At 40.5% G+C, this 24,462-nt stretch overlaps 1 protein-coding gene across 1 annotated transcript in view; it reads left to right on the top strand.

Annotated features, from left to right (window-relative positions):
• Atrnl1 (attractin like 1) overlaps positions 1 to 24,462 on the top strand; it is a 542,404-nt gene that overhangs the window by 184,664 nt on the left and 333,278 nt on the right. The window contains exon 26 of the mRNA XM_048424018.3: positions 12,647 to 12,725. Coding sequence (XP_048279975.3) covers positions 12,647 to 12,725 — 79 coding nt within the window. The remainder of the gene's footprint in view (positions 1 to 12,646; positions 12,726 to 24,462) is intronic.

Here is a 24,462-nt window from a genome sequence, read left to right as displayed (position 1 = left end):
ACCTCTCCCAGTGTTGTCAGGTTTCCTGTCCTGCCCGGTTCCTGCAGTTGTTAGGTCCCAAAGAATCACACAGAGGTCTACATTAACTATAAACCGATTGGCCCATTAGCTCAGGCTTCTTATTAACTCTTATAACTTATATTAGCCCATTATTCTTGTCTGTGTTAGCCACGGGGGTCGTTACATTATTCAGCAAGACAGTCACATCTTGCTTCTTCTGTGGCTGGGTCAGGACTGCCGAGAGAGCTTTCCTCTTCCCAGAATTCTCCTGTTCTCATTGACCCACCTCTACATCCTGTCTGGTTGTTCCACCTATACTTCCTGTCTGGCTACTGGCCAATCAGCGTTTATTTAAAATATATTTGACAGAATACAGACCATTGTCCCACACCATTCCCCCTCTTTTTTTTTTTAAGAACAAGAACTCTGAATCTAATCTCCTTTGTTTAACTTTTCTCCTGACCATTATCCATAGCAAGTTGTCACCAACATTGTAAACAAAGGAAAATATCCATAGTCCATTTTTTAGGAATGTGGGCATAGTTTTCCAGGCTACTTCCAGCCGAATGGGGGTGCTGATAATCTTAGGGAGACCTAAAGAAAATTTAGAATTATGATTAAGTCTTGACTGGAGTATCCTGTGAGGCTTGATCATCTCAGGCAGCAGTCTTGAATCTGTTCTGGATGTAGAACTTTGACATCTGGGCCATCTGTTCCTACTGGAGATTTCTCAAGGGGTCTTCCTTGATCAATCCTGATTTTTCTTAACTCAGAATGAATCCACAGTCTCTCATTTCCTGTGGAAACAAAAGCAAAACCTCTTCTCCAATGTAACATACCTTTTGACTTCAGTTTTGAAGTCATGGCACGTGACTGCTGGCTGGTTCTTCTGGTGTTCTGTCATTGTCTCTCCCAGCATACTCCTGTCTTGTGTGCAGTCTTCCTCTCTTCCACCCTCCGGGTAACTCATGCGGTTCAGGTTTGCCTGTATATGCCGCTCCTTTCCCAGGGCCTCTGAGACTCATTCCGTGTCACGCTGTGGTATCCCCTGAAGTCCCAAGTCACACTTTATATTAAACGTGTTTCTGAAATTTATCAGTGAAACCTTTGGATTCCTGTTTGTCTAATTCCTATATTGTTGCCAAGAGCAGATAAACTCCCAAATCCTGGATTTCTGTTGCTTTTGGTAAAGCATTTGAGCTGATTCTTGTACCTAGTTTAGCTCTTCTCTGTTTCAAATGGTCATGGGACCAAACGGCTGACACCAAACAGTGTGAAGCCAGCTCCTCAGCAAGAGGGGAGCCTGCTTGTCTTCCAGCATGACACAGTGCTGCTTACTCGGAAGGAGGGCAGTGAGCCACCATTGCAGGCTCTGCAGGAGCGACTGAGCTGTCTTCCCCTCTGTCTTCCCATCCCTGAGCTGAAAGTGTTTTGAGTTTCCTGTTATCCTTTGGGCACTAGCACGGCAGCCGTTAGTCCGTCACCTGTTGCTCACCCATGTTCTGACTCTCATGTTTAGTGTCTGCTTCCTCTCTTTCGGTCCCCATTGAAGGCACCTGTACCATATGACTGCAATCACTCAGTCCACTCTTTGGATGGTATTTTCCCTGCCCGCTTTTCAAATGCGTAAACCACTTAGCACTCCAACAGCTGTCATCAAAACTCTTCTCAAGCCATCAGTGGTGAAAGGGAAATCTTTAGCAATTTAAGCCAGAAAACACCCTTGCTGTGTGAGCCAGCAGGAATGGTGTCCTCAACACACAGAGCAGGAGTGAGTTCTTTCAAAGGCCCCTCTTACCTCTCACTTTCTCAAGTCACAAATCCTCTGGGTTGACAAGCAGAAGATTTCTAGGTGAAAGTCTCTTAAAGAAGTCGGGAGGGAGTAGGGGGTGGTCATTCCGCTATTTCTGCATCTGTTGAGATGGTCATGTGATTTATATCCCGAGATGATTAATGTTATATATTGCTTTTGCTGATTTCCATTGCATGAACTGTCCTTGAGTGCCCGAGGGGATGTGCGGGGGTCCTCATTCCTGCATTGCAGCAGAAGCAGGCGCATCTCTGGGAGTCCTTTCCTGGTGGAGGCGTACACGCCGAGCCTGTACCTTTGCGGTCCACTCCTATGATGGTGGCTCAGCTCAGACTTCTGCCTCCTGGAGCGCTGAGCACTTCTAACTCGATGTTGATTTCCCCATCCTGAGGTGTTCTGTGGCCATGACATTTCTTAGGCCATGACAGTTTAGTTCTTGATGTTCCCTCTGGATTCAGGGTATGAGGGTATAGCAGGAACTTTTGTCTGCAAGGTTACCAAGCTGCCAGCCCATCAATATTTCATATTATATTATTTCTTCATTGGTCATTTGATAGATATTCCAGTTTCCCCATTATAGCTATCGAATAATGTTGCTATGAGCATTTGCTCATAATTGTACAAACCCCAGTTTATTCTAAACGGTGGTTTCTCTGTCCTCCCTGTCCCGTGGTCGCTTTAAGTAATCACTCAGAGGCTTAATAATAATTACAAAATGCTTGGCTGAACAGTTCAGGCTTATTTCTAACTAGCTCTTTTCTTTTAAATGAACCCATTTCTATTAATCTGTTTTGCCATGTGTCTTGTGGTTTTACCTGTGCTGGCTGGCATCTCTCTCGATGCTGCCCGTCTTCCTCCCTGTATACAGTTTGACTTTCTCGTCTCATTTGATTCTGCCTCACTGTAGGCCAAAGCAGCTTTATTATCCGCCGATGAGAGCAACACATATTCACAGCACACAGAAGGGTACCCCACAGCAGTTTATAGTCAGAGTTACTTGTCACAGATTGTTTCACATGGTTTCTGAATGCCCTCCCTTGCTATATTATCAGCAAGGATGAGAAGGGTGAGAAATCTCTGAGAATTGCCTCACTGCTATGAGTTACTGTGTTTTCCTGTTTCTTATATCAGTGTTACTGGGTACAGAGTGGAGAGAGATGTAGATTAAAATTTTAAGTAGAAGAACCTTAAAGGTTTCAAAAGCAAAACATAAAGCCACTCAAGTGTTAGAAAAACAAACACAACAAAGCTTCCCGTTGAGGTGACCACACAGAGTTAATGTAGTCACTGAGACCTGAGGATAAAGGCACATGATTGTGATTTGTAAAAATCAAAAAAAAAAAGCAGTAATGTGCATCTTCAAAGGACAAGAAATAAAGCTAAATCATTAACAAGCACAATCCTCGGCTTGACCCGGAAGTATTTGACAGGACTAACAAAGCAGAGGAAGGGCGAAGAGCGCTGGAAGAATGAGCACAGTATCTGGTGTGTCTGTCTTGGCAGTGAGTTCAGACGGTGGTTACATTAATGTCAAGGAGACCCAGGCTCTGAACCTCCCTATGTAGAATCCGTAAACAAACACGTACTGTATTGGAAATTGACCCTGGAATTCTTTCCCTGGCTTCCTGACAGAAGAGAACGGATGTTTATGCCTTGCTGGGACTTATAAATCAGCGTGTTTAATACGATGTGTATAAGCTGGTGACTGTGCAGTTTATCGTGTTTTAAACCAGCATTCCACAAGGTATCCACAGGGTTGAGGTTTCACACCATGTAAAAGTCCCAAGGCAACCTGCCCCTCAGTGAGCTTGTTGTCCTGTCAGCCGCCTCTTGTCCAGGAGACCGTAGGTCTTTGTAGTGGTCAAGATGTGCCTCATGCTGTGCCTCACTGTGCGCCTCACTGTGTGCCCTACTTTGTGTCTCACTGCGTGCCCTACTGTGTGTCTCACTGCGTGCCCTACTGTTCGTCTCACTGCGTGCCCTACTGTGCGCCTCACTGTGTGCCCTACTGTGCGTCTCACTGTGTGCCCTATTATGTGTCTCACTGTGTGCCCTACTGTGCGCCTTACTGTGCGTCACTCCACATCTCCCCGTGTGTCTCACTGTGTGTCCCTCTTTGTGCCTCACCGTGTGCCTCTCTGTGTGCCTCACCCCGTGTCCCATTCCACGCCATACTCCATGCCTCATTGCAGTTACTTAGGAAGCGGCTGACTGTCCCTCTCTACTTAATCTCCCGCCAGCCCGAATTCTACCACCGTCATTGTGCTGTAGTCAGTATGATTTAAAGTATGGAAGCTGACTATTTAAAACTCCCTTTCACGATTATGATCCAGATGGTGGCTTCAGGTTCCTCTGTTGCCTGATCCAGTTATGGTCTCACACCCTCTCATCAGCCCCATTCCAGTTAATTCTGTGTGCATGCTAAGTGGGTGTGAGGACTTGGTTGTTGGTTTCTTTGTTTGCTCTCATTTGAGCGTGGGCACCTTCATTTTCAGTTGTGTGAAGTTAGATTCATTTCTGGGCAGCCTCTTCTAATTTCCAGCGTCGTTCTCAAACCCCAGAGAACTCCGTCACTGGCCTCTGCTTCACAGCCAGCTTGCCTCTCACCCAGACTGACCTGTTCTTTGCCCTTGCTTCATTCAGCATGCTGTCTCACTGCTTCTTTCCCTTAACTCATCTCAGCTGAGATTTGTCCAAGTCGTTGGTGTTCCAGCCAGTGGCCTGATTGCTCGTCCATTGCTGGATTAGTGTTTTGTTTATGGATTTATCACTGTATTTACCCACCGAGAGAGAGAGAGAGAGATACTTTTTGGCAATTATGAATAAAGTGTTTGGAAACAAAATATTTTCTTTATGGTGTATATGGCCACAAGTTTTTATTCCTCTAGGATGGCTTCTTAGAAGTAGAGTTGTGGGTCAGAGCTTACAGCACATTTATCTTCTCAGTACTTGCTGGGATTTTAGAATGGCAGCCTCTGTTCAGATAAACTGCGAATCAGGAGGGCTCCAGTGTTCACATCTTTACCAGGGCTTGGCCTGACACCCGCAGACACACACACACAGAGCATGTGTATGATACATACATGATGGCATACACACACAGAGCATGTATATGATACATTTGTGATGGCACACACACACAAAGCATGTCTATGACAGATATGTGATGTCACATACACACAGAGCATGTCTATGATACATACGTGATGGCACACATACCTGATGGCATCCTGTGATATCATTCACCTTTCTCAAATAAGCAATACCATATAAGCCACTGGTAATTTTTCTTGCTCTTTTTAGCTGTCCTTTTGTCTTCTTTGAGGAAGTTCGTTTCAAATCTTTGGCCCATCTTTTGTTCATTTACTTTCATTTTCTTATTGCTGAATATTTAATATGCACCATATATTTGAAGTCCAACTCTTTGCCATGTGTATTATCTGCAAAAATTTCAGTCTTTGGATTGCCTTTTATACTCTTTTTTCCCCCTGGTGTTTAGAGACAGGGTTTCTCTGTATCTGTGGAGCCTGTCCTGGAACTCACTCTGTAGACCAGGCTGGTCTCGAACTCACAGAGATCTGCCTGCCTCTGCCTCCCGAGTGCTGGGATTAAAGGTGTGCACCACTTCAGCCCGGCGCCTTTTATACTCTTCTTAGTACCTTTCATAGGTTTAAAAAGGTTTTATTTTTATAAAATTCAAAGTTTTTTTTTTTACAATTTGGTTTCAATGTTACAACAAAAGATTCTTCAACTCAAGATCTCTAAGGGCTTTGTATTCTTATAGAAGCACCGTGGAAACACTGAGATGTTGCATTATGATGCTGTAGTCAAGTCTGCTGTCTGAATGACCTCAAAAAAGACACATTTAAGGAAGGATGCCTTGTGTAGCCTCAAGTGGAAATGTCCCAAAATGCTCAGAAAGAGTAGGAAGGGAAAATAAGACTGTGTTGTATAATAATGTAGGAACAAGAAAAGGAACAAAGTAATCTCAAAGGAGCAGTGTGCACAACAGAATGTTGTGATAGAAACTGAATAAAAAAGAATAAAGACTTTCTGATTCCATTGGTATAAAGTCCAGAAATGGGAAACTAAGCTTGGCTATTAAATCAGTGTGATTTGAGTAGGAGAGAATGGGTTTACCTGTTTATCTATTTGGGTGGTTGTTATATGGGCATATTGTCTGGTAATTTGATAGCTGTATACTTTTTATTTCTCTTTTTATTACAGAACATTGAATTATAGACAATTTGAAAAAGAACGTGTATTTGCTTTAAAATACCAAAGGAATTCTTTGACCAAAGCTTTTATCTGACTGCCCGCTTTCAAGCAATGTAATTCTAAACCAACCCAGTATAACAGAAACACCATGTTCATTGATCTGTGTCACAAGTTTGAGTTATTAGATATTGCCCAGATTAGTGGCAGTCCAGACACCTCGAAGAATACTGTTCTCTATGTTAGCCTTCCTAATGCTCGGCCAGGCGGGTCTTCAGAGTGCACACGTGTCCACATGCTCTGTAGATGTTAAATCTCTCATGTTCTGGGAGACTTAGCTGTATTTCCTCATGAATTTTAAAGAAGTGAGTTTACTGTGTTTAATGGGTTCTTGCCCAATCTTAATTTATTCTGTCAATGTGACTATATGCCAACCATTTGATTTGAATGAAACAGTCCCTCATCAGCTTCATGGAGGACAAAAAGCTCCTTGGTACATCTTTAATGATTGATAGGAGTGGGTATACCTGCCAAACTGTGAGGGAAAGTGCTGTGGCATTGGAATTAGTTCTTAAAAGGAAAAAAGTCTGAGACTAAAGTTGACTGTATATTCCAGACATTCCTATCATCTGTCTGTGTGTGTGTGTGTATATCCGAAATCAGACATTCCTATCATCTGTTTACCTATCATCTATCTGTCTGTCTGTATCTGAAATCAGACATTCCTATCATCTGTCTGTCTGTCTGTCTGTCTGTGTGTGTGTATCCGAAATCAGACATTCCTATCTTCTGTCTACCTATCATCTATCTGTCTGTCTGTCTGTTTGTCTGTCTGTGTATATCCGAGATCAGAACATTTGGACTTCATCTGCCTTAACTCACAGCAGTCTGGGTGCCCTGAAGGACGGAGATGCATTGCCTCACAGACCTGAAGGCTGAACGGGTCCTGGTGCCAGCACTCTTGGTCTCCAATGAGATGGCAAATGGCCAGTTCCTTGTTCTGAGCTTCTTGGCTTTTCTTTCGCACTATGTGAGGCAAGGAGGGTATGTGAGTTCTCTGTCTGTTTGTTTTTTCGTGTGAGATGGTAAATTTCTGTGAACTTTGTGCGAACCTAGACATACCTGGGAAGAAAGAATCTCAGTTGAGGAATTACCTTCTTCAGATTGGCTTGTGGCCACTACTTTGAAATATTGTCTTAATTGCTAATTGATACAGGAGGAGCCAGCTCACCTTGAGTGTTTCATCCCTGGCAGGCAGGCCTGGGTTGTGTAAGAAAGGCAGCTAAACAGGCCAGTAAATTGTGTTCCCTCAAGGTCTTTGCTTTAGTTCCTGCCTTCAGATTCCTGCTTTGACTTCGCTCGATGTTGGGCTGTAACCTGTAAGCCTGGTAAACCTTTTACTCCCCAAGTTACTTTTGGTCATGGCCTTCATCAATAAAAAACAAACTTGGACAGACACTGATCTTCTGTTGGAGTTCCTACTTTATGGAATATAGTTAAACTTAAGTCCCGTCTTCAGGGCTTTGATACTAACATTTCCGGAGTATCAACAAATGTTCCCTAAACTGCGATAAGGCAGCAGTAACGGCCCCAGTCATGATTGCCCCCAGTTTTGCGCTGGCGAATCAGTGAGTTTATTTGGGGTTGTTTACAGGAGCATGGGATCTTCTGAGGAAAACTCGCTCAGTCACCATGAACCACTCACATAAGCTGGGGTAGGTGCCAGGCGCCGAGAGCCCCCCTCCCTAGCATCTCTTAGCTGCCTATGTAATCTTGGTGACTGACATCACTCTGTGAGCTCCTCTCTACCTGAGGAGTGGGGGACTTAATGGGACCAATCTAATGGCCTCCTGTTGTCTGGACATTGAGGTCATACTGGCAAGTGTGTTTCAGACTCATGGCTATGCTAGTTTCAGTTGAGTTTTCTATTACTTGTATTTGAAATTATCTTACCAGTAGAGTATCCTAAGTGTACAAGGTAATTAATTATACCTGTTGAAAATGCTCGAGACCCCTCCTTTCCACCCCACTTTGAAATACTTTCATATGTAATGAGATAGCTTGGTTATGGAACCCACTTCTAAATAAAAAGTTCGTATGTTTTATATATTTTATCTACAGGGCTGAAGGTAAATTTATGCAATGTTGTTAGTGCACTCATGTTTGTCGGCAGTGTGTGAGGTCGGCTGTGAAGGGGAGCAGGTCAACACTTAGAAGCTGGGGTTCTGGAGCCTTCACTTCCAGGCCAGACTTTCTCTGCCTGCAGTCATGCTCCTTACACGCTAGCGTGCTGTGCAGGTTTTATAGTCAATGTGTTGTTTCCCCCAGTGACCCACATGGCTCATTTAATCTTCAGCTCTTAGCAGATGGGCAAACTGGCAAACCCAGATCCTTTATCATCCATTCCACGTTTCCCAATTCTAAGTTGGTTTGCTCTGTTAACATTTCAGCTGGTGAGAGTAAAATGCTCGGGTGCGAGGGAATTGGGAAGTCATTAGAAGCTATGCTTTGGGATGTTGGTTATTAAGGGAAGTTATTTTAAAAATACAACAAAAAGCCAGGTGGTGGTGGTGCACACCCTTAATCCCAGTACTTGGGAGGCAGAGACTGGTTGATCTCTGTGAGTTCGAAGTCAGCCTGGTCTACAAGAGCTAGCTCCAGGACAGGCTCCAAAGCTACAGAAAATCCCTGTCTCGAAAAACCAAGACCAAAACAAAACAAAACAAAAACAAGTCCAGTATTTTAACACTGTACTACTTTCCAAGGTTTTTCAGTAAAATACAAGAATAATGTATGCAAACTAATTTTTAAATATTTAATATTTATTGCTTATGTTCAGTTAAACTGTCACCTCTAAATCATTGGGAATATTATTTCTCTTTTGTTGCATCAGAGTTCCCTGTTTGTCCGTGGCCCTGGTCTCAGTACAGACCCATGTCATACTGTGACGTGTGCTTCTAGCTAGATTAGCCATGCTCAACCTGTGTGTCATGACCCCCACAGGGTTTGCATATCAGAATTCCTGAATGTCAGATATTACATTGCTGTTGGCAGTGGTTTCTGCCCCATCCGGTCCCGCAGACATTCAGTCCCAAAGAAACACACAGAGGCCTACATTAATTATAAACTGATTGGCCTAGTGGCTTCTTATTAACTAATTCATACATCTTAAATTAGTCCATAATTCTTGTCTGTGTTTGTCACATGACTTGGTTCCTGTTATCAGTGAGGCATTCTCTTCTTTCTTCCTCTTGGTCTGAATGATGGCTGCAGACTAAGCCTTTCCTCCTCTAGAAGTCTCCTGTTCTGATCACCCCGCCTATACTTCCTGCCTGGCTATGGCCAATCAGCATTTTATTAAACTATTCTTTTACAGGGTACAAGAGCATTGTCTCATAGTACTATGGTGCACATACCAGCCCACTTGGGCATGGCCTCTTAATAGCTACTGGCTGAAGGAATTCCTCCAGCACATTGCAATTCATAGCAGTAGCAAATGAGTTAATGAAGTAGGAATGAAGATAATTTCATAATTGCGGGTCACCACAACATGGGGAACTGTATCAAAGGGTCGACATGTTAGAAAGGTTGAGAGTGAGTTCCCTCGATGATATTACTGGATATTCCATACTTTGTATTAGGAATGTTGTAAAAATAGTCACTGTGTACAGGTTATGTTTTAATTATTGCAGTGTCTGTCCCTAAGTTTTCTTCTCACATCTAGTTGGCTTTTTTTTTTTTAAATTTCTGTTGCTACTGCATTCATTACATAGACGTGTTGAACCCCTGAGAATTCTGGTGCTATAGAGCCACATATTTTTCTCTCTTCTCTTACTCTGCCCTGCTCACCCTTCTCTTTCTTTCCTTCCCTTCACCTTCCTCCCTCTCTGTCTTCCCCCTCCCCACTCCATTCCCTGTCCCTCTCCTCCTCCTTTCTTCTCTCTTCTTGAAGTCCCTGTATCTGGTCTCCTCGGTACCTATACCAGAATTTACAGAAACCTTTTTATGAGGAAGAAATCTCAGAGAAAGTTGCCAAAGTTGATTTTCCTCCTGTGTTGAAATAGTGACGAAAATAAATCCAAGGACACAGATGCTTGATGCTACCCAGTGAACCCTTCGGTTTATCAATAAGAGAAGATAATGTAAAGACCAATAGATTTCAGTGAATTAGCGCAAGCAGCATTTACTTCTCTTCTTGCAAAATGGAATGGACAGAATTATCATGCACAGCCCTGCCCCATGGTGTTTCCCAGAGAATTTAGGAACTGTAAATTCTGCTTATGGCTCCAGGATGTGTCACCAAAGGCCAGTGCCATGCCCTCCCTCTGACTGCTGCCCGGCAGGAATTCTAGGGCACTGTTGGGTATAAGCCTCCCATTCTGCACACTTCCTCCACAGAAAGTGGTCGTAAAGGCTTCATGTTTTATGTTGTTCTAATTACCATAAAAGTGAATCTGTTTACGTGAGTCAAGGAATTTGAGTGAGAAGGGATTTTAGATCTAGGAAGAGTGTGCTATCTCCATCTCCAGTAATTCTTGTCCTGCACCCCTGTGGTACAAACACTGTGACTGTGCAGAAAGACAAGTGAGACCCCCTGTAGTGTTCAGATTATGTTTAATGTAAATGACTTCTTGTCTGGAAGCTGTCATCTACTACTACAATTGTGATTAATTATAAAGGATGATAAGATTGCCTTTTACATTTTACTGGAGCTGAGTGGTGTCGCATGCCTTTAATTCCAGCACTCGGGAGGCAGAGGCAGGCGGATCTCTGTGAGTTTGAGGCCAGCCTGATCTACAAGAGCAAGTTCCAGAACAGGCTCAATAGCTACAGCAAAACCCATCTTGAAAAACCACAAAAACAAAACGAAATCCCATTTACTGGAATAAAAATGTCAGAGGGAAAATGGCTTTTCTGTTAGCACTGGTGAGCATAAAACTCAGCAGTGCTCTTCATGCTTCCGAGCGCCATCTTTGAGCAAGCGCAGGGGTTGCACAGGGGCCCTCAGAGTCTTGGGGTCATAGAGTGAGCCCCTCACGGTACTTGGTGCTGCTGCTCCTCAATGGCAGCCATTTTAGTCTGAGTTCAGTTTGGAATGGCAAGTTTGTGTCTTTTGAGCTAAAAATTTAAGGACAGGACATAATGATATTTCTGAAATTAAAATGGACCTTCAGATTCTAAATTTTCAGCATTATTAATAACATTTATGCTACTAACCTGAGAGTAGTATGAGAAATGTGGTTTCTATGGAAATAACTGAGATGCAGACAGAATTTCTCAACTTTGACAACTTTGGCAGTCTGAATATAAAATCGTGTGTGTGAGTGTGTGTGTGTGTGTGTGTGTGTGTGTGTGTTGTATATTTTAAGTCGTTAAGCAACATCCAACAATGCCAGCCAAATCATGACAATAAAATGCCCCTGGACACCAAACATGTCTCTTTAAGGGTGAAAGACAGGTGGATGGGAACTGCTCAGCCAGAGGGTGCCATGAAGGCTTTTTCAGATATATAGGATGTTTCAGAATGTAGCACGCTGATTCAGATTTACTCAGAATGGATTTGGTATGAAGTGGCCGAAATGATTCTATTTTCATACTTGGAGTTAACCAAATGTGGAAAGCACTGGCTTGTGAGTTAGCAATTCCCAGATGATTGTTTAATTAGGTGAATTGCATACTTAGTCACTCTCAGAGTTTACCAGGGATTTCTTTTCTAGACAGGATTTTGAACTAAATAATCTCTTAAATCCTTTTTAATGATAAGGTGCTGTAATTTTGACAGTACTAAAGATACAGATTTGCAAAATTAATCCCCTGTTTGTCTCCCTCAAACCCCCGTCTGTGCCAGAACTGTGGCTAAACACAGGGTCGTACACTAATTAGGAAAAATGTCTTCCCACCAAGCTCTGTGCCCAGACCACAAGTCTGTTTTTGAGAAACAGAGAAGTTCATTATTTACACCTATGTAAAATGCCCACTTCTTCATTTTTACGTTGTGGGAGGGGATGCCTGCATGCCACAGTTAAATGTAACTCCAGGCGACAGCCCTCAGGGGTTGGTTTTCGTCTTCCAGCAGGCGGGTTTTAGAAATCAAACTTGGGTCATCAGGGCAACAGCAAGCACCTTTACTCGGACCGTTCTCGAAGCCCTGTAAACTGAACTTGAAGGGTTTTCCATAATTTAAAGAAGGAATCTAGAATGTAATCAACATTTGTTGATTTAAAATGGTTCAAAAAGAATGAAAGAAAACAAAATTACCAAAGAGATTTCAAATAAAGTTCCCATTGTTGAATGAGGAATGAGTCCATTAATAGGGTAAAGAACATTTAGCTAAAGTACAGGAAAATTTAGTTGAAACAGTTTACAGAATATGTTCTCTAAAATGTGATATGTTAGATAGATACTAATCATTATTATCCTGAGTAATTTTATTGGTATACAAACCAGGAAAAAAAATTTCAGTTCACAAAGAAACAACTAAGTTGATGATGAAGATATTCTTTTAAGAAATATTTATCATGACATGTTTTTCTCTATATATTTAATCTACCTTATGTTATTTTCCTTTACTGCATATTTCAAGTGTATTTTGAACACATTTATCTGTGCTTTATTTTCTAGTTGCTTTTTATCCTTGCTGCTGGTGGCTGCTGTGGTTTGGAAGATTAAACAGACTTGCTGGGCTTCCCGACGGAGAGAGGTAGCGGTCCCATTATCTGATCTCTGTGAGGGTTTGAGCAGCCGTGGATCTCTGCTAAGTCATGCATGTGCTCTTTCAAGTACAGAGTTACCAAACCATTTATACGTTAGCATTGGACAGTTCTCTGTTTATAAAATCCCACAGTTGAGCTGAGCGGTGGTGGTGCATGCCTTTAATCTCAGCACTTGGGAGGCAGAGGCAGGCGGATCTTTGTAAGTTCGAGGCCAGCCTGGTCTTCAGAGCAAGTTTCAGCACAGCCAGTGCTGTTATGCAGAGAAACTCTGTTTTGAAAAACAAAATAAAGCAAAAAACAAACAAACAAACCAAAAAAAACTCAGAGTTGACAACTACAATCTTTTAGGTCACTCCATGTGCTCATCAGGAAATTGTGCTTCAGACAGGGTGTGAGCGGAGGCAAGTCTCGTGTTGATTTGCCTGTCCTAGCAGCGTTGACTGAGACTGCTATGTGCCAGAAGTGCAAGGCCCTCATTCGTCTTGTCTACCCGATGATGCTCTCTCTCAGACACTGAGCTGTGATTCTTCTTACGATTCGGGGTCAGCTGTATGGACAGAATGCTAGTTTTTCTGCGGTGATTTTTTTTAAAACTTAGAATTCTTGTGCTTGTCTTATGAAGTTGTGCTTTTCCACATAGAAGGGGCATTTAAAATGGAAATGACTTGAAAAGTCATGCATTGGGTTTACGGCAGAGCACTTGCTTCTTTTTATTTGAAACTTTGGGTCTCTTAAACCTGACTATACTTTTTAATAATATAATTTTAATATTAGACACCTATGATTATTATTCCTATTGAATAAAACACCTAAGAGTTCAGGAGCTCTAAAAAACCTACCAAGACTTCAGTTTTGATATTACCTCTTCTACTTGGCTTCCCTGGTAACTTACCCTTCACATAATATAAAACCTTTCTTTTGGATTATGCTCATGAAAGGGAACAAGAAGGAGACATTGGCTCATGGAAGTCAACACCCTGGAAGGGAACAATCAGGGTATATTGGTTCATGGGTTCGTGGAAGTCAATACACGGAAAGGTGAAGCATTAGCACTGGTTATTCTTCTTTATACAGGTGTTGGAAACACTTAGCTTCAAGGATACATGCTAGGTTACTAGCCACCCCATTAGAACAAACATCTGTTTACACCGGATGTGTGCTGAAGCATGGCTCCGTGAGCTGCTGTTCTGAGCGGTTTCTTTATAATATTGGGGTGTGAGGTTTTAGATGTGTTTGAGTGTTTAGCCTGCCTGTGTGTCTGTGCACAACATGGATGCCTGTGCTCAGGCCAGAGCAGGGTGTGTCATACTTTGGAACTGAAGTTCCAGATGTCTGTGAGCTGCCCTGTGGGTCCTGGGGATTGAAATCATGTCCAAGAAGAATAGTAAGTGCACTGAACTGTCCAACCCTGAGTTTGAAATTTTCTTACTTTTCATAAGACAGATAAATCAAGATGTTCTAATTTTTTCTTATAATCATATACTTGACTAATAAAAGTACTGTGACTGACTATATTAATAGTTAAAAGAAGTGTAGCATTTTCTACTTGGAAACTTATTTTTGCATGTCTTGAGTGATTTACTTGAGTGATTTACTTGTGTCTTGACAACAAAATCTACATTCATTAGCAAGGGGAGCCTCACTTCCATTTAACTCCATGATGTCCATGAGTCTTTAAATGCTGCATTAATTTCTTGTAGCAGCATTATTTCCCTTATAAATTCAGTTAAATTTCCAGTTCTTCAAATTTTCAAAAGTATTAATATAGAATTTAATCACATTTTTAACAGCCTTTCTAGAATATTGTACTCCTCTCATGTTTAAAAATAAGTAACATGAAAAATCAGATAAATTGCCCGGCATAAAGAGCTGTCCTGTGAACCTAACCATACCTCTTGAAGTCCTAAGATCTGATTTGGATTTATTGTTATCAGCCTTAACCTGTAACTGAAAACGATCAACTGAAACTTAAGTGTACGTCTGGGAGCTTCGGAGTTCACTGTTTTTCTTGCTGTATTTTAGACTGATTGATAAATACTGCTAACAGCAGAAGTGTCATGGGCTAAAGCTTTGAGCAAAACTCTTTGTCTTTAAACCACATCCAGCACATTCCGTATAAGCACATACTTGGGAAACTCCTGGGTTATTGTGTTACCCCTGGGGTGAGGTATGATCTATGAAAAGTTTTTTGGAAATGACAGTAGTAATGCAGTGAATTAGAAATGTGGAGGTTGGATAAATGTATGTGGAATTACTATGCAAACATTTGCAAGTGTTTTAAATAAAATATAAAATATGTGGTTGATGGTGGCGCACACCTTTAATCCCAGCACTCAGGAGGTGCTGGCAGGTGGATCTCTGCGAGTTCTAGGCCAGCCTGGTCTACAGAGCGAGTTCCAGAACAGGCTCCAAAGCTACACAGAGAAACCCTGTCTCAAAATAAAACAAATATATATACTATATTTATAATATGAAAAATATTTCCTGAAATTTTTTTTTTTAGAAATGGTTGGGCATTGTCATTGTTTAGGCCCAATTATTTAGGTAGATTAAGAAATTGCCAGTAGGAGTGACTTTCTCTGAGTAAATATTATGTGATTAATCATAAAACCTTGCATTTTATATATTCAGGCAAGAATCTGTACATAAATGTATTGGATATACATGCTTTAGTCTTTATTCCCTCAAATTTTTATTCCTTGTCTAAAATTTAAAATCATTAACTTAACTGAGAGTTTCAAAAATGAGTTCACCGTATTCAAATCCTCCCCACCCTCCCCCTCCCCAGCTCTTCCTGTGTTACATGTGCCCACATACACCCTACTGAATGTGGGTGATGTTGCCTGTGTGTTCATGTGCTTGGGGCTGATGAACTAGGACTGGGAAACGTATCGGGCCTTTCCTTGTAGGTAGCTCCTCCTCCTAAGCAGCCGCTGGCTATGTGGAGCCCTTCATTGAGGGGTGTGACTTTGAGGAGTTTTACCCATCCACTTGGAGTGGTTTCATGCAAGTGGCCATCTTGTTGAGAGTTCATAGGTGAGGCACGCAGCTATGTCTAAACACCCCGCCCCTGGATGTTTCCTGAGTTGTAGGGCATATGCTTGAAATGGATGAATTTGGGCTGAGTACCCCATGGCTACTTCTTTAAACTTTGACCGTTGTGGATCTCTACAGTAGCCCCTGTGTTCTGCAGAAGGAACTCTGATGGGGGCTTAATATTACGCTTAACTGTGGATAGAAGGAAAGTATTCAGATACAGTTGGTGGCTATGTTAATTTAAAAAAAATGACCGTAGTAGATTCTCTTCTGGTGTCTCTGGCATCTTCAGGTTGAGTTATTAGCTGACTTTACAGTATCAGGAGTGGAGTTTCCCCTTTTGAATGGGCTGTCCGTCCATTTTGTTGGGGATGTACTGGCAGATTGATTATACAGATGATCATCTGGCGCAGAGAAGAGACTGCCCCTCTAACATTTGGGCTCAGAGTGAGAGAGCAGAGACAGTGCTCCAGTGTAAGGTGTGATTTGCATTTAAAGCAAGGGTGAGGTGTGCTTGGGAGCAAATAGAACACGTGAACTATGTATATTACCTTTCCAATTTAAAGAAAAGTTCTTTAATATGGTAATTAGATTTTAAATAATATATTCTGCAGATATATAACTGCCTAGTTCTTCAAAGTGAACTCATTCAAAGACATTAATAGAGAACCTTTGCCTATGCAGACAATTTCATATTATTTCAAAAGATTCTTGAAGTATGTTCTGCCTTCTTTGAGTTGTTATGTAGCTGAAACAGATGATGTACAGGTGTGTTAACATGGAGCGTGCTGTTCTTTCTTCCAGGAACTTTCTGAAGTAGTGTTCCAAGTCTACTCAGAAAACAGAAGCAAATCAGTCAGACCAAACCCTAGCCTCAGAAAGTTGAACGCCTTAAGTCTTTTTTTATCTGGGACATCCGCAGCAACCTTTCTGATAGCTTGTGCTCTTGGCAATGGCACTGTGTACTCAGATATGGGCACTGCCAGTCACAAAGAAATGCTTAAGCCGGAGCCAAGAAATTGAACCTAAAAGTTTAGATGACTCCGGATTTTTGTCAAAAATAGTATTTAACTCTTGCCCTAAGAGATGCAGAATTTCCTTTTTCCTGCTATGGATTCTAGAGGGGAGTGCTTGCTAGCTGGACAAGCTATAGTTCAAGATGTGGCCCGTCCATTCCAGAATCCAAGCTCAATGAACTATATATCAAACTCCAAAGATAACCTAAATGTAGGGAGGTTTGGTTTGTAATTGGCTATTTATAATGTACCATAAGCATCCGTTTGTTGTAGTGGGAATGCACTGTGGGCTCTGTAATATGAAGACATGATCAATCCTTATTTGATGTAACCCTAAGAAGACAGAGTAATGCTTGCTTAGCTCCAGAGCAGTGCTCCCTTACCCCGAGGCTGCTCATTCTATATTTATTGAAAGGTCTTTCATAAGGTCATTTAAAGATTGACTTAAGCATATAAAATTCACATTTATACAAAGAAAATAGAAACAAATTAAATTACTTCATGTACTTCTAACAATTTTAAACTAATAATCTATGTTTTCATAAATCATTTTTGAGTAGTTGAAGAGGATTTATTTCATATAATGTCACAGACTGAGATAATACTGTTTACATTCATGGGTGCAATGCCACCTACATGGGAACTGTCACCTCACCAGCAGTGTTTATGTAAGTTCCTCATGTGTATCACACCGGAGTTGAGAGAGGTTAAAATTTGTTACAAAGTGTCAAGTGTGGGTAGAGCCAGGTTAAAGGACTATGCTATAGAGTTCATCAGTGCCAGCTGTTCATCTGGTGCATCCTTTTAAGTGTATCAGGCTTCAGTAAGTATCAGTTATGTTTATTGTTGTCTGTGTGTGATATAAAGAATAATAGACGCTGAATTGTATGTTACTGTTGTGAGTAGAAACTCCTACATCTTGGATTGTTTTCTTTTTTGGAATCTCTTAACAGTGGTTTTCTTTAGTTTTTAAAATATTGCTATTTTGTTTGTGTGAGAATCTATGTGCATACATGCACATGAACATGTATGCTGGCATGTTTGTGTGGCATGGCCCATGTACTGAAGCAAGAGAACAGCTTTGTGGAGTTTTTTCCTCTCCTTCACCTTTTCTGGGATTTGGAAATGGATCTCAGGACATCAGGACCAGTGGACAGCAGCGCCTTGTGTCCCTAGTTTTATATGAACTTGACACAGGCAGATTCACTTTGGTAGAAGAAACCTCAGTTGAAAAACTGCCCCAGCACATTGTCTTGTGACCAAGCTTGTGGTGCATTTTTGTGATATTTAATTTAGGTGAAGAGCCCAGCTTTCTGTGGTTGGTGCAATCCATGCACGATTTTTCTAGGTATTATAACAGAGCAGACTTGAAACTGTTGTGTGTTTGTTTATTATTTTTAAGTCTTTTTTTAAATTTTGAGATTGTAGTATAATTACATTTTTCCCACGAAGACATCCTGTTCTCTTCCTGTTCTCTTTCAAATCCATGGCCTCTATTTTTCATTAATTGTTGTTGAATACGTGTGTATCTATACAATATATTCCCAAACTGTATTCATTTTTATTCCAGTAAAGTGTTCTTGTATTGTAATATATTGCATGAATTATTATATACATATATGAAAAGAGTTTTTGTTTTCACATTGGAGTTGACACAATAGAAGTTTGACTATCAAAGTCATCGTGCCTCCAGTGTTCTGTATTAAGTTCTTCTGTGATCCAGCTGTCTGTGTTAACTTCGTCTATGTTCCAGTGTCCTGCATCAACTCCATCCGTGTTCCATTTTCCTGTATTAACTCCATCCGTGTTCCATTTTCCTGTATCAACTCCATCCGTGTTCCATTTTCCTGCATCAACTCCATCCGTGTTCCAGTGTCCTGCATCAACTCCATCCGTGTTCCATTTTCCTGTATTAACTCCACCCGTGTTCCAGTGTCCTGTATTAACTTCATCCGTGTTCCAGTGTCCTGTATTAACTTTATCCGTATTCCAGTGTCCTGTATTAACTCTATCCGTGTTCCAGTGTCCTGTATTAACTCTGTGTTCCAGTGTCCTGTATTAACTCCATCCGTGTTCCAGTGTCCTGTATTAACTCCATCCGTGTTCCAGTGTCCTGTATTAACTCCATCCGTGTTCCAGTGTCGTGTATTAACTCTATCTGTGTTCCAGTGTCCTGTATTAACTTTATCTGTATTCCAGTGTCCTGTATTAACTCTATCTGTGTTCCAGTGTCCTGTATTAACTCCATCCGTGTTCCAGTGTCCTGTATTAACTCCATCCGTGTTCCAGTGTCCTGTATTAACTCTATCTGTGTTCCAGTGTCCTGTATTAACTCCATCTATGTTTTCTAAATTGATGCTTAAACAAAGAATTAGACCACAGTCCTAAAGCTGACTTGAGACAAATTCTTACACATGTGTTGAGCATTCTCCTACATGGTACCATTACATGTACAGAATTCTTTATTGCCTGTATAATAGTGGTTCATCCGTGTGCATATTTAGCCCAGTGCAGACTTTATGGGTGGTTTGTTTCATAAGTTTAATGTTTCCACTTGTGAATGTTCAGAGTCTGTCCATCTGGTTCTAACAGAAGGGAAAATACATCTAGTATGGTGGTCTTATCCAGACTGATTATGGATTGTCCAGGACTAAGTAAATTGCATGCTAATATGAAGTTTTCGTAATTCTGTATTTCATATTTAATTTAGAATAAGCTTGCTTTCTGCGGATCTCAAACTCTATAGTGTTATTTCACAGTCACTCAGCTGCATTATTTGTAGCATGGAGACAGTTAATTAGCTGAGATCCTAGCGCTGTGCACGACATCATCACCAGCAGTGGTTCGAAAGCCTGTGATCAGAAAGATAACCTCTGTGGTGGATTGTGTGTCTCCCGGGAAGCACACCCTCAGCCTCAGACTTCACAGTGCTAAGTCCCTGCTGCCTTTACCTACAAAATGCTTTCTCTGGTGCCGAGTGTGACGGTCATTCCTTTTCAAATCTTTGAGGCTCCTATAATTATAATTTGATTTAACTGCTTGTCATTTAATGCCATGAAATGTCCTTTAATTATATTTATGCTGTGTATTCTTTACAGAGTATTGAATGAACTCATGATTCTAGTTTTGAAAACAAAACTACATCATATAAATTATATAAGTAATTACATACACTTCAGCTCTGCTTTTTCACGTGTGCAGCGATCCAGGCTTGAGTGTATTCTACAGTTGAGTCAGTGGTGGACAGCTTCTTCTTACTCAGAATAGCTCAGGATGAGAGTGATCATTTCCCTTAGAGCCCTTTTATAGACACAGTTTCCCATTTCTTTGGCAAATTGGTATCATGAAGTTTTATTCTAGTCATAGAAGAGAATATTTAGAAGTAATTTTTCTTTTTATCAGAAGCAAACACAGGCAGCTTGCTCTCCAAACGGAGCATCCTTCCATGATGGACGGCGTGTTATTACGTGCAGAATCATTATTTGGCTAGCAGATGAGCTAACATAAATTTAACATTTTGTATCTCTTTCTTGTTTTCCTATAAATTATAACAGGTAACATATCTTTTAGCTTCAGAATTCAAAATTGCATTCTGATTCAGCCCCTCGATTTTCTTCATGCAACTAACCAATCAGTTCTATTTTTCTAGCTGTGTTCTTCTAACATTATTACATGCATGTACAAGCAATGTCAGCATACGTTCCTCTTCTAACATTATTACATGCATGTACAAGCCACGTCAGCATACGTTCCTCTTCTAGCATATTACATGCTTATATAAGGCATGTGAGCATGTATTCATCTTCTAACATTATTACATGCATGTATAAGGCATGTGAGCATATGTTCCTCTTTTAACATTATTACATGCATGTATAAGGCATGTGAGCATATGTTCCTCTTCTAACATTATTACATGCATGTATAAGCCACGTCAGTATATGTTCCTTTCTCACAGTTTCCCCATAAATGACATAGTAGTCTATATTGTCAGTTTAACAGATTTTAATCTTTGAAATTGAATAAATTATTGTAATTTTAAATTATTTGCCATCTTAAAACATTTATGTGAGTTGATAAAATTAAATACTTGTCCTTTTATTATCAGTATTTTTATTGTTTATTGCCATTGTGAAGCATAGATATACTTTTTAGTTAGTTTATATTTTGAGATCATAATATAATTGCATCATTTCCCTTTCCCTTTTCTTCCTCCCAAACCTTCCCATATACTGCTCCTGTTCTCTTTCAAACTTATGGCCTCTTTTTCCTTGTTGTTCCGTACACATATGTGTATATACATGACCATTCCTAAAGACAGAAGGACACTGCTCCGTCTGTAAGACGTTGTTCCGTACACATATGTGTATATATGTGGCCATTCCTAAAGACAGGACACTGCTCCGTCTGTAAGACGTTGTTCCGTACACATAAGTGTATATACATGGCCATTCCTAAAGACAGAAGGACGCTGCTCCGTCTGTAAGATGCCGCAGGTGTGCTTCAGGCTCCCATTGGTGCTGGATAACCTGTTGTTGTGCCCTTTCCTGGGGAAGGCAGGGCTCTCCTTAGTTGCCCCTAGCTCTTCCTGTAGAGTTCACTACCGAGTGATCTCCCCTGCCCACTTTAGCCTAATTGTTGCTGCCCTGCTAGTTCAGCTCATGTGTTGCATAGACTATGGGTGTTACCTTCTGACATAACTATGTGACACGGTCTGATGACTAGTTCTAAACTCATACTTATTTTAAAGTAGCTCTTCAAAACTTTATAGCTGTAGTCCAGGAAAATCAGCACTGCAATAAGACATACAGGACACAAAAGGCCAAGCTGAAACCTACAGCCTTATGCTAGCATACTGTTTCCACATAGTGTGTATTCGTGTAGGAGTGTTTGCACACTTTATATGTTGGTATAGAAAGATGATATAGTAATAAGGTCATTATATTACTTATCTGTATTTTTTTATCTTATTTTGTTGTTAAAGAATGTTACTGATTTATGCCTGTTAGGCACTGGACTTCCATTGGGACTTTAGACATTGAGTTTACTGTTTTGCTTTTATTGGCTCTAATCACTTTACATCACTGGCCCTTCACTCACTAACAGCTCAGATGACCAGAATATCAAAATTCAGTTTACAGTGGTCAAGGTTTGCAAAATATGTACAATTGAAAACCTGAACAGCCGACAAACCTATGGAAACCTTCTTTGACCGTTTTTTTCTTGAAAATGCCTTGGCATTGATTTCCACAAACATGAATCTCGTTTTTTTTTTTTTTTTTAAACTTCTTTAGAAAAAACATTAACCTGTGTCTTTGAATGGGTTGCTGTGTCATGAAGTTCTACCTTAAGTGGACTGTAGCACTTGTTGAAACCATCTTTGACTTGCAAAAACACAAAATGCCCAAAGGTTTTACTCCAAATACGTGCAATCTGCCATTGCCAGAAGAGGATTTCCATTACATCATCAGTGTGAAGCATTCACCTCACGGAGACTATATTATTACTTTCAGAATTCTATTTTGCCTGCAGATGCGCTAACATAAAGTAAGCAGTAAATCTCTTGGCTTCCTTTAGATAATGAGTAATTTACATGTAACCTTTGGCTATTCTTTTATCTTAGAATACTCATGTAAGTTGTGCAAAATTGTTTTCCATGTAGAAAGTGCTTTGAAATGCAAAATATAATTAAATTCTCTATTATTTTAGGACAGTTGTGTTTCTAAATGATGCCGTTGAGACGATTGAAAGTATTCAGAGTCCGAATGGAGTGTGGAGAAAACTCAGTCATAGCCTCTGTGGATTTCGTTAAGTTATTTTTCTTTATCAGTTGAAACAATGAAAATGCCGACGTAGTCAGGACACCGCAGTTTTTCTTACATAAACATATTTAAAAATGGCTTGGTCGTTTGGTGTTGTGTGCTGTCTTGAGTATCGGGTTAAGGGGCGTGAAGCCTAGTATTTAGAGCTGTTCGTAACTCTGTTGAGGGCATGGGCACAGAGCCAGGAAACTGCCAAGAATTCTGGGCGCTAGCACAGTCGTAACGAGGCAATGCTGTAGTTAATGGTGAATTGTATTCCAGGTTCTAGGGACTGAAAACCAGTCCTGCAGACGGCAAGTCAGAAAATGTCTGTTTGTCCAGTTGTCCATAGCAAAATTAATAGCACCTCTGACTCCCTTAGACACAAAGTGGTTCTCTTATACCAATGTAAACCTGAAGATTTCATGTTTTCGTGTTGATTGAGCTTAGCATCTGCTTTGATGTGGGAATGTGTGGTATTGATTATCTATAGGGTTTGTACTTCATGTTTTTGCATAATAATCTCGATAGTTTACTCATAAGTGTTGATGTGGTTTTGAGGCCTTGAATGTGTTTTTTTACTTAGAATGCTTGCTACCTGCACTGCTGTGCTCCAATTAATCTTTAAAGTATGCTGGTATAATCTTCCCAGATGAAAACATATTTTTTTTCTGTAGACTAGAAAAGTTAATGCTCTCCTAGTAAAATTTATCTTCTATTCAATGTAGAAACTAATTTGTCAAGAAAATTTCATATTAATTGCATGTATTTTCTGATAATGTTATTTGTAGTGATACCATGCATTCTGGCAACCTATTCAAAGACAGAATTATTAGAATTAATTTCACTTTCACTGTTTTTGTTAATGTTTTCTATTTTTAATCTAAAATTTTAATTATATCCAGATTGAAATTATATATTAATATGTCCTCTTAGATCTGTGCATGAAGAAATCTTTTCCTGATTTTCATAAAACATTTAATTTTTAGGCCCTACAATTAGCAAATAACCTGCTCATTAATGAATAATGAAGAAATATTTTAATAATAGTTTCATACTTTTTAAATCAAATAAATTTCCCAGATACTTCCGGCCAGGAGATTCATACATAAGGAGTAACAGCCCCAGCGTCTGTGGTCCTTTTGTCACCTCTATAAATCCTTCATAGTCTCAGTCCTGATGGGTGATACCACCACCCTTTATCTACTGCTTACAGTATTTAATATGCCTCATTATTGTGCATTGAATTGCTTTTTATTTTTCTTAAGATAAATGTTTGTGGATTTCAATTGAAGGTGACTTTGTCCTGAAAGCTGGCAGTTAACGATAACAGTGAATAACTTTTCTGAATGAGGGTACACAGAAACCAGGCTGGCAGAGGTTATTGTCACACATAGTAAGTAGCCCACACACTTTGTGCAGGCTGTTAAATCTCGGTCGTGTGTGATTTCACCTCGAGGAAAAGGGTATTATAAGGTGTTTTTTTCTATTTTATTTTAAATCTAGTATTGAACTTCACAGGGACAGAATACATTTTAATTGTCCTCATCTTTTTTTTAATATCAGAAATTTATTGTTGGAAGTGAACTTCATAAAATGGAAATGGGAATGCTAGATCATAAGGTGTATCCACTGAAGGCAGAATGCCCCCTTGCTAAAGCGTACTAGCTTTTCATGCGGTTGAAGATTTAGACACAGAACATCACTGCACTGCTGCCGTGCCTGTTGGCCACGGAGCACAAGCCCTCTGTCCTGCAGCACTGATGCCGCTACATGCGTGTTCTCCCCTGCTCCCCAGCCTAGGCCGAATTCAGCGTCTGTCCCCGGTGACATGGAAGGGGATGAGCGAGACACAGTTGCAGTTAATTCCT

This window comes from Myodes glareolus, chromosome 7 (genome assembly GCF_982192425.1).
Source record: "Myodes glareolus chromosome 7, mMyoGla1.1, whole genome shotgun sequence".
NCBI classification, from domain to species: Eukaryota; Metazoa; Chordata; class Mammalia; order Rodentia; family Cricetidae; genus Myodes; species Myodes glareolus.
This window is presented reverse-complemented; position numbering and strand designations above follow the sequence as displayed.